This window comes from Hevea brasiliensis, chromosome 6, assembly GCF_030052815.1.
Source record: "Hevea brasiliensis isolate MT/VB/25A 57/8 chromosome 6, ASM3005281v1, whole genome shotgun sequence".
NCBI lineage: Eukaryota > Viridiplantae > Streptophyta > Magnoliopsida > Malpighiales > Euphorbiaceae > Hevea > Hevea brasiliensis.
This window is the reverse complement of record NC_079498.1, coordinates 85,399,162-85,410,700: the sequence shown is the minus strand read 5'-3', so window position 1 is coordinate 85,410,700 and position 11,539 is coordinate 85,399,162. Positions and strand designations below refer to the sequence as shown.

At 34.1% G+C, this 11,539-nt stretch overlaps 1 protein-coding gene across 1 annotated transcript; it reads right to left on the bottom strand.

Moving 5' to 3' along the window:
• Positions 1-4,737: 4,737 nt before the first annotated feature.
• Positions 4,738-7,921, bottom strand: LOC131180662 (uncharacterized). Its single transcript, XM_058148014.1, has 3 exons — positions 6,806-7,921; positions 5,558-6,110; positions 4,738-4,922 (listed from the first exon to the last, which is right to left on the bottom strand). Exons 1-3 carry the CDS (start codon positions 7,919-7,921, stop codon positions 4,738-4,740), a joined length of 1,854 nt encoding a protein of 617 aa, XP_058003997.1.
• Between the last annotated feature and the right edge of the window lie 3,618 nt (positions 7,922-11,539).

The following is an 11,539-nucleotide window of genomic DNA, read 5'->3' as shown; positions in this document are numbered from 1 at the left end:
AAATGAGACTCTTTAGGACGTGATTGAAAATGTGCACATAAACATATGGAAAACATAATATCCTGTCTACTAACTGTGAGATACAAAAGACTATCAATCATACCTCTATAGAGCTTTTCATCAATTGATTTTCCTTTTTATTCCTTATCAAGTTTGGTATTTGTGCTCATTGGAGTTCTACTTGGCTTGCTTTTCAGCATTCCAAACCTCTTGATCAATTCTTTGGTGTACTTGACTTGGTTGATGAAGATGCCATCCTTAGTTTGTTTGATTTGAAGCCCAAGGAAGAACTTGAGTTCTCCCATCATGCTCATCTCAAACTCACTCTTCATTGTATTAGCAAACTCTTCACACAAACACTCATTAGTAGCACCAAATATAATATCATCAACATATATTTATACTATAAGGATGTCATTTACATGATTTTTAACAAAAAGAGTTGTATTAACTTTTCCTTTTGAAAAACCATTTTGCAAAAGAAAGTTACTAAGCCTTTCATACCAAGCTCTAGGAGCTTGTTTCAAACTATACAAGGCTTTAGTCAATTTAAAAACATGGTTTGAAAAGTCATGATTTTCAAAACCAGGAGGTTGCTCAACATATACCTCCTCATCAATAAAACCATTTAGAAAAGCACTTTTGACATCCATTTGGAAAAGCTTAAAATTCATGTATGATGCATATGCAAGCAAGATTCTAATGGCTTCTAATCTAGCTAAGGGGGGCAAAGGTTTCTGTAACATCCCTCACCCGACTACAGTGTAGCCGAGCAATGCTGGTCACACTTGGTGCCAGAGCACCCCATTTTGTCTTACTTTATTCCTTTAAAAATTTTGTTTTCGTATATTTTAATATCAATTGTTTTTCTATGGAGAAACCAGTGGAGTTTCCCCTGTTTTTATTACTATTTGTCATATTTCTCCATTCATCTACTTGAAATTTCAATAATATTTTCAAAATAAAATCTCATAATCATCTCATATTTCAATATCATCCATGTATTTCAATTCTCACATTCATTTCCATCCATTTTCCTTCATACTCCATTCACATATCAAAATTCTCATATTTCTATTAATTTACATAATTTGCAAACTAATTGAATAAATTTACAATTTACATAATATACAAATTAATTACATATGAACTAATCAATTTATTAATTTACATCACATAAATATTTCTTACAAATTCTTAGTTTACAATTCTTAGTTTACATTATAATATACAAAATATTTATAATATACAAAATACATAAAATGACTTATATGGGCCTTATCTACATGCATTGCTGAGGAGGTGACAACCTTGAACCCTTCTGACACTTCTGTAAATCTGGACTTCAAAATCCCAGTTTAATATCCATTGAATTTTGCCTTTAATACCTGCGCGAAGGAAACAAATCTATCGCGCTAAACATTTCTGCTTAGTGGTACAATAATATAAAAAGAAATAATGTATACAAATAAAGAAAGAATCAAGCATTCTAAATATTCAAGTGTCAATTTGATTTAAAATGACATTTCTAGTATTAACTATCTTATATGCTAATTCGTTCCTCTTTGGAAGTACTGAGTTTATAGCCTTACAGTAATAATATTTAATATATATTTTATTCTAGGAGTATTGTATTTGAGGTCTCTCAACGATTCTACAAATTATATTTTTGTTATGTTTCTATTGCTAATCTCTTTTTCACATTTTATTTAATACTTTCTAATGTTTTTAATTGCTAATATGCTTAAATAATTTCAATAATTTACACTGCCCAGGTAACCTATAACAGGCTGACTAAACTAGATAACGGGTCATTGGCACTGGACACCGCGGTACCTCGGGCCATCATACCTTGGGATGTGGAACATCAACCACGTATGTAGTCAGTATGGGCATAAAGCCATGAGTGCGGGCATAAAGCCTTACGTAGTAATGCTAAAATAATACCTTGTTGGCATGCCAATCTATCCAATCTGACACACATTTCTAGGCAATACAAGGGTACATAATATCATTAAATGTTAATATTTTGTGTTTTATGACTTCATTATTTCATGACAAATTCTATAATTTATACATTTATTTAATAATTCATATGATCACTATTCTCATCAATGGTTCTCATGCACCATTGTATTTAAAATATTCTTCTATTTTTTAGAGTCACTCAAATTCAAAAATCACAATTCACTAATCATATTATATATTATCAATCATAATGGCTTCTTTAATTTCTTTTATTATTCCTTATGTTTTTGGAGTTACTATTCACATATTACTATTCACTCAATTTGTTAATTTTTTCATACATAATATGTATACAAATTGTAGATACACAATTATACCACATTTTGGGTTCTAGATTTGTTGGTATTGATTGTCAATACCATTTCAAAGCTTATTTTATGTTATTCAAAATTTTCAGATTTCATACCTTAAGTTTACTATTCCATTAGTTATTGTTACAGTAGAATTTTGATAAAACTTTCTTCATGAAAGTTGTTCCTTTATGTGTCTTCTTTAATTCCCTTTTTGAATCACTCAATTTGGAGTTTTTTAGCTCAAGTTATGGCCTAAATACCATAACTAGCAGGATTGGTCTTGTCCAGAAATTCTGGACAGAATTTGGTTCTGTCAGATTTAGTGTCCTAATTTAGGCTAGAAATTTCAATTAGTTAGGTTCAAAATTTAAGTTTGTGTTCTTCATAAAAATTATTCTAAATTGTCTAAGCTTTCCATTGATATAAACTTCAAGTCAATTAGACATTTCTACAGTGAGTTATGACAAGATGAACTAACACTGTTCATTTGATCACTTTTACTAGGTCCAGAATTGGTTACCCGAATTTGGCCAACTTTTAGGTCATCTTAAGTTTATTTTCTGGGCAAGGTTTCTTCATCAAAGTTGTGCCGTTATGTGTCTAATTTCATGTCCAATTACCCTTACACCAATTGAACCTACATAACTCAAGTTATAACTACACAAACTTGCTGGACTCACATCCAGTCCTGTAGGTCACTCAAGACAGCACACCCAACCTCAAATTCAAAGTCATAATTCACTTTAATTCCTCATCAAACATAGCCAAATGTTCAGTAATTGACCATTAGGACTTCCATTCACCAACACATGAGAAAAACCCAAATTTGTCACAAACCCTAATTGGTCATAATTTCCTCCAATTCATGCAAACCATTCAATCCTCCATTCTAATTCATTTGTATACAATCATCATCATGCATAAACATAATTAAACTCATCAAACTAACCACACACCAAGGCTGGCCAAAATTTATATTTCTAAATTCATGCATCAATTTCAACCTTTTTCCTTGTAATTTATTCATACTCAACCTTAATTTCAACTTTAGAAAGGAAGAAAAGAGTGAGAGTAGCACTAACCTTGTGAGCAGAATTTTTCTCTTGGCTAATCTTAAATTTTCCTTCACTTTCTAACCCTTTCTTGGCTGTGAAACACTCTAGGAGGACCCAAGAATTTTTTTAGTGTTGGGGCTTTGAGGTTTTGGGTGAGAAATAAGGGAATTTAAGCTTGAAGAAAAACAAAAATGGAGGAGAAGAGGACTCTCGGCTGGCTGAAGAAGAAGGAGAAATACCAGAATTTTTTTGTCCATTTTATCTATTTTAATTATTTTAAGAAGGCTTGTTTCATTGTGATCGGTGGGAGCTTGTTAAATGACATCATTATGATGTCAAAATTTGAGTTTTCTTTCATTTTTTTTTTCTTTTCTTTTATACTCATTTTTAATTTGATTTTTAGTAATATATACTCATATTTTATGTCATATAATTTATTTACTTAAATAGAAAAGTTGGTCAAAATTCATCTCTGAAGGCGAAATAACCAAAATGCCCTCCGTTTGGCTTAAGGAGCCAAAATCGTCTGTACCAATTGATAAAATTTTTTAAACATTTTCTTGGCATTCTAATACCATCGAAACCTTAATAACTCTTATCTGGAGTCCCAAAAATTATTTCATGAATTTTTCCCTGGGTTTAGGGCTTCTAGCTGTGAAGACAACAACTTCCTATTAAGGTCACCTATCACCAGGGCACCGGCTCATTTAACTTCATTGTATTTCATTTCTAAAATTTTTCCTTAATTTTCCTTACACTTATTTGAATTATTTATGACTCTTCACTCTAGTCTAAATATTTTTCCAGACGTAGCTATCCGAGCAGACACCGATCACCTAAACAGTAGAATGTATGGAATTGCTACAGTGAGTGTGTTACAGTTTCATCATAGTCAATGCCCTCCTCTTGGTTATAGCCTTTGGCTACTAACCTAGCTTTATTCCTAGTTATGTTTCCATTGTCATCTGATTTGTTTCTAGACACTCATTTGGTTCCTATGGATGGATGGTCCTTTAACCTAGGAACTAAGGTCCAAGCCTTATTCCTTTCAAACTAATTGAGCTCCTCTTGCATTGCAAATACCTAACTCTCATCATTAATGGCCTCATCTATGCTCCTAGGTTCTATTTGAGAAATGATTTACATATATTTCTAAGAGAGGATCTAGTTGTTACCCCTTTTAATGTATCACCAATGATTAGGTCTTTAGGATGATCCTTCTTCAATGTACAATTTTTGGGTAGATCTTGTTGAACTTCTTGATATGGAACTAGTTGACCTTGTTGCTCTTGAGGCTCAACTTAATCAACTCCCAAGTCCTTCAAGGGATCTTCCATGTGTTGATATTGAATTCCACTAGATTAAAGATCTTCAATAGTCAACTCATCAAGATTACCTACAACATCATCATCACAAGAAATATCCTTTCTAGGACTAAAGGGTTTAGCTTCATCAAATACAACATGAATTGACTCCTTAACAACTAAGGTTCTCTTATTAAAGACTCTATATGCTTTACTAGATGTAGAGTACCCCAAAAAGATACCTTCATAAGTTTTGGAGCTAAATTTATCTAAGTTATCTTTGGTATTCAAAATGAAGCATTTACAACCAAAAACTCTAAAATAACCTATTTTAGGTTTATTGCCATTCCATAGCTCATAAGGGATTTTCTTTAAAATAGGTCTAATCAAAACTCTATTTGAAACATAACAAGCCGTATTAATATCTTCTGCCCAAAAATAGTAGGCAAATTATATTCATTTAACATAGTCCCCCCCATGTCTAAAAGAGTTCTATTTTTTCTCTCAACAACACCATTTTGTTGGGGAGTCCTAGGAGAAGAAAAATTGTGAGTGAACCGTAGTTAGTTACAAAACTTATCAAATTTCTCATTTTCAAATTCTCTATCATGATCACTCCTAATAAAAGATATTTGAAAACCCTTTTCATTTTGAGCCCTTTTTGAAAATCTCTCAAAAATATCAAAACATTCATCCTTATGAGCAAGAAATGCAACCCAAGTATACCTAGAATAGTCATCAACAATAACTAAGGCATAATATGCACCACCTAAGCTAGCTGTTCTAGTAGGACCAAACAAATCCACATGGAACAATTGAAGGGGTTTAGAAGTAGATACCTTATGAATAGATTTAAAAGAGCTCTTGACTTGCTTACCCATTTGGCATGCATTACAAACTTTATCCTTTTGAAACTTAATCTTTGGTAGCCCATCAACTAGCTCATCCTTGTTCAAGTTTGCAAGAAGGTCCATGCTAGCATGTGGAAGCCTTCTATGCCAAGTCCAAGAGTCATTACTAATAGAAACAAAGCACTTGACATCTTTGTTAGACAAAGCATGCAAATCGACAACATATATATTTTCAATTCTTTCACTAATAAACAACATTTTGTTATCACTCATCCTAGACACAAAGCAAGATTTAGACTCAAAAACAACTCTATAACCCTTATCACATAATTGACTAACACTAAGCAAATTATGTTTTAAACCATCAACCAAAAGCTCTTTGTCAAGAATAGGGGAGTTTTCCTTACCAACCTTACCTATTCCCATAATTTTACCTTTACCATTATCACCAAAAGTCACTTGCCCACCTTCATCTTTCTTTTCAAGTGAAAGGAAGAGATTGGAATTTCTGGTCATGTGTCTTGAACATCCACTATCCAAGTACCACTTTCTTTCAAGCTTTGAGGATTTCAAGCACACCTGCACATGATAATTCAATATACTTTAGGTACCCAAATGTACTTGGGTCCTTGGGGGTTAGTAGTTTCATAATTAAAATCAAATATTCTACCATATCCAAGATGGATTTTCCTAATGGCACACCTATAATTGGTGTGACCAAACTTGCCACAATAGTGACAATGACCACTGAACCTTCTTATTCTTGGTTTATATGCATGAAAGTGTGAATATGGTCTCATGAAACTATTCTTTTGTGTCTATTATGTGAATGTGAGCATGAGGCATGGTGAGTGTGATGCCTCATAGTAGCATGTTTCCTATGAAGGTTTAGCTTAGATGCTACTCTCCTAGATATATATGTCCTATTTACATTTTGTCTAGGAGCATGTTGATGAAATGAAGTCTTTCTAGTTTCATTACCATTAGATTTTTTTGGCTCTTGTCCTATAGGATTAGAAAACTTTAGACTAGGCATTTGAGAACTAGGCTCATTAGAACTAGATGCGTTAACAAAAATGGTCTTGGAAGGAGGTGCTTGGGCAAATTTACTATAGCCAAGTCCATACTTGATGCTAGTAGACCTTTAAGAGTCCAAAATTGCATCAAGTTTGTCCTTTCCTTTAGCAAATTTGGAAAGAGAAGTTTTTAGCTCAACAATTTCATTTTTCAACTTCTCATTTTCTAATGAAAGCTCTATCCAAAGGTCTATCAACCTTAGAGGAGGTCTCATTGTCCTTTCTTAAACTAGCAAGCTCACTTTTCAAAAGTTTATTTCTCTTATGACTTAATTCTAGTTCATCATTCATAACTTTAAAAGCATTAACTCGTTCATCATAAGAAAATTCAACAACATCATCATTTAAAGTTACCTCATTGGAGTTTTCCTCCATTACCATGAAGCATATTTGGGCAACTTGATCACCAATCTCCTCATCTTCGGAGTCACTTGATTCATCCCATGTTGCTTTAATTGCCTTTTTCTTGAACTTCTTGAAAGGCTTCTTTAATTTGGGAGAATCCGTTCTAATGTGACCCGGTTTGTTGCATTCAAAGCATATGGGAGGATCCCTCTTGCTACTTTCTCCCTTGTCCTTCTTGAAGTTCCTATTTGGAATGAACTTCTTATTTTGGAATAGCATCTTCCTTATTCTCCTCATCATTAGAGCCAATTCTTCCTCATCAAATTCATCATCTTCATCACTTGAGTCTTCAGAAAATACTTTAAAGGCCATGGTCTTTTTGGCTTTCTTAGGTTCCTCCACTTGCTCTCTTTTGAGGGTCATCTCATAGTCAATGAGATTTCCTAAGAGCTCATCAAGTTGTACCTTGTTCAAGTCCTTGGAATCCTTGAGTGAAGTTACTTTAGGTAGCCACTTCTTAGGAAGACTTCTTAAAATCTTCTTTACCAGCTCCTCATTTGTGAATGTCTTCCCAAGAGATTTAATTCCTCCTATAATCTCCACAAATCTATAATACATTTCACTTATGGTTTCATTCGACTTCAACTTGAACAATTCGTATTGGTAGATAAGGGAATCCATCTTATTCTCCTTTACTTGACTAGTACCCTCATGAGTAACTACTAAAGCATCCCAAATTTCTTTTGTAGAAAACTTCATGCACACTTTATTATATTCACTTCTACTTAATGCACAAAATAGAACATGAATAGCCTTATCATTTAAAGCCACTCTTCTTTTCTCTTGCTCACTCCATTCACCCTTAGGCTTAGCTACATGCACACCATTAACAATTTTAGTTGGGGTGAATTGCCCATTTTCTACAACATCCCACAAGTCAACCCATTCTGATTTAAGGAAATAATACATCCTATTTTTTCAATATAAGAAGTCATTACCATCAATGAAAGGAGGTCTTACCACTAATTGACCTTCTTGTGTAATGAGAGTTGCCATTGATCTTTACTCTAAGATGATTAAATCTTATAGAATGGAGACTTGCTTTGATACCACTTGTTATCCCTTATAGCAACCCAAGAGGGGGGGGGGGGGGGGTTGAATTGGGTTCTAATTGCAAAATTAAAGATTAAAAGAAATTTAAACACAAAGAAGAGAATAGGAAGAATGTTAACACAAGAGATTTATAGAGGTTCGGTTATCCCAAGCCTACGTCCTCTTCTTAAGGCCCTCCTTTAGAGTTAACTCCACTAAAATTCTTCTTTAGGTGAAGAATAAACCCCTAACAATCACCATAAGAGCAAAGCCTTGCTCTTTTACAAATCCCTTTACACTCAAGAGCTATTTAAAGCTCTATCACACTCAAAATTACAATAACTGCTCATAACAACTTTAAAGGAACTCTTAGAACAATGAATTTACAACTCAAATATCAAGTTCTCAATATTAACTATGGTAGCTCAAGTTCTATTGTAATGGCCCGGCCCACTAGTGATATTGTCTGCTTTGGGCCAAAGCCCTCACGGTTTTTAAAACGCATCAATAGGGGTGACGAACCATCAACTTATAAACCCAGTATCTTTCCCGTGTTTTGTCAATTTGGGATTTGCCTAGGGTGTTACAATTCTTCCCCTCTAATAGAAATTTCGTCCTCGAAATTTACACAGTGTAATTAATCGAGGGACGGCTATCTCCTTGTCTTTTCACCTTTTTGTGTTATAATACTTTACTTTTTTTTTTTTTTAGTCTGTCTTATTAATCCTTATTCTACAATCTTATCTTTGTCTCGATTTACTATTGAAAATACGTAGCTCTACACAATAGTCCCATGTTGGTACTGTAATCTGCAGCTTACAGCATAAATATCAAGAGCATTGCATAGTTACTACGGTATATTCCAATAAACTAACTCTTTTTTTTTTTTCAACCAGTTCTGTACTCATCTTCTTTCATTTCATATACAGCCTCCTTCTCATTTCCATCTATTATCTTTAACACGATCCTTTTTGGTTGATAATCTACAATCACCTGGTGACCTAAAGGGTTAGTGACAAGTATGTCATCTTCTGACCCATCTATCGGTATCCTCTTTCAACAGGAGGTACAATGCATATATAGGGGTGAACATAGTTAGGGTCTATCAATACATACTTAAAGGTATTATAATTAGGAAATGTACCTCTGATAACATCTACCGAATTTGGCTCCTCTCGAGCCATAGCGTACATGCGGGATGCTACTTCAGCCTAGGGGTGTTCTATAGTCTTAGAAGCTCTCTGTGATATACCAGCTACCTCTGATCTCATCGGTCTTCTACCCCTCTGTACTGTCGGGGCAGAGACTTCTGAGTCTGTTGTGGAGCTATTCGAGCACTCCTCCATTGGCAATCTCTCAAAAAAATGCTCTATGGACCCACATTTGAAACATCCACCCGTTAGTAATCTACACTTTCCTCTGTGGTTCTTCCAAAAGATTGTTGTTTTCTAAACTTGTTTCCAGTCATAAATGGTGCCTATTTATAGTTTTTGCAAGAAAATAGCCATTGGGGGTGCATTAAATACAAAACTAGCCATTCAACCACCTAAAGCTCTATTTTATCAAGTTGCAAAAACCTAGGTTCGGTTGCCGGAGTTATTTACTTCGGCTACCAAAGGTTGAAGTGTCAAAAAACAGCTTTTGAAAAGTCACTTTTGGCTATCGAAGTTCCCACTTTCGACTGTCGGAGTGCTCTCTGGACAAAATAACTTTTAACTCTCAAAAACCATGATTTAAAGAATGAACTTCGACTATCGAACTTCCCACTTTCGGCTGCCAAAATGCTCTCTGGACAGCAAGTGTCAAACGAGCACTTAGGCTTCGGAAATGCATAACTTTTTGACCGGAACTCGGATTTTCGAACCGTTTGAACCGTTGGAAAGCTAATTTGATAAAATTTTTAATGAAAAACTTTGTAAAACAAATTTTCATTTCTCAAATATGAAAATTTCATTTTAGTCCCCCTTGGTCAAGAAAAAGTTACAAGACACTAAGAAATTAAGAGTTTAAAAAACTCATAACTTTTTTATCTGAACTCAGATTTTTGATCCATTTGAACCATTAGAAAGCTAATTCAATATGTTTTGCAACTAAAATACTTTTCAAAATTATTTTTTCATTTTTGAAAATTTTATTTAATTTTCCCTTGATAAAAAATTAGGTGAAAACTAAGTTGAACAAGATATTCTTAGTACCACCTAGACTTGAGCCAACATAATTAATAAAATAAGATTTACAAGATATAAAATAAATAAAAGTTATATTGTAAGTTTCCATAAATTTTTGCTTTCTTATGTTGCTATTCCTTAACTTTGATTTGAAGCAATTTGGCAATTTTGAATATAGGGCCTACAAACTCAACACAAACACTTCCAAAGTATATTAGTAGCACACTAATTATTTATTATCTTGAAAACATGGGTTAAGACACCTAGGTCCAACACATTTGATCTAAGGTAGTTAAAGTATTTTGGTATGCTCCAATCTGCACTTTTGATCTAATTTGTAAGGATCAGTTTCAGGCTGTTCGATTAAAAGTAGCAAATAGATTTAGCACCTTTCATGCCCAGCCCTTTGATCCATTCTGTAAGGAAGAATTCCCAGTCATTGGATTAGAGAGGAAAGCACAAAAGAATCCAGAGCTATATCTCTGCCCTCAATTTTGATCCCCCTTTATTTCTCGGCCTTTGGATTTTGTCCTTTTAAATCTAGACCCTTCATCTTTTTCCTCTTGAATCCTGACCCTCCATTTTAAAGCCCCCATTCCCTATAAATATCCAAAATTTCCATTATGGAAGGGGTTATTTTGGTCGATAAAAAGAATTGAAAGAATATAAGAGGCTTTAGAAATGTCAATTTTTCCCAAGAATCCTTATTGCAGTATCAGTATCAAATAGCTTGGTTCCTCCGAAAATACTCTAACTCGTTACCTACAAAAATCAACCCAATAGATCTTCGGCCCCATTTCGGTTCACTTATCTCGTCATTGTCAGAGCCTTTTCCAAGTAGAACTCCTGACGTCTTCTAAAGGGAATAGCTTATCATATCCGTAATATTGCATTAGATAGAATCCAAGCTTCATAAATGCTTAGCCATGTCCAACTCTTATGGCAATAGGGTTAATTTGATTTATCCTTTTTTTTTTATGCATGTCATTATGTTGTGATACCATCATTGTCGCAAGGGGTTTTGCGGTCGCCTGAACGAGCCCTCACCGAAGTGGGAAAGAGTGAGGAGTCGCCACTTTAATTTTGAGGGGAATTAAAGAAAACCATTTGCGAAAATAAATGAAACCACTTCAAAAACAGAGATTCTAGGTTCGGGGTCTGTAAACGGGTGGGGAAGGTGTTAGGCACCCCGCCTCGTCCCTCAATGAGGGTAAGCAGATTTAACTTCAAGCTCTTTATAAACTAGAATTGATAGTTAGGAGGTTCGAACGGAGATGTTAATCCTCTTGGTAAAAAGGAATATTTGATTTTTCACCAATTCGGGTTA

Coding starts and splice junctions, on each gene's coding strand:
- LOC131180662 (XM_058148014.1), bottom strand. CDS start 7,921: ATGTATTATTTCCTTAAATCAGAATGGGTTGACTTGTGGGATGTTGTA. Junction 6,111..6,805: donor ACAATGAGACCTCCTCTAAG/GTTGATAGACCT, acceptor TATCATGTGCAG/GTGTGCTTGAAATCCTCAAA. Junction 4,923..5,557: donor TTGTAATGCATGCCAAATGG/GTAAGCAAGTCA, acceptor AAACTTATGAAG/GTATCTTTTTGGGGTACTCT.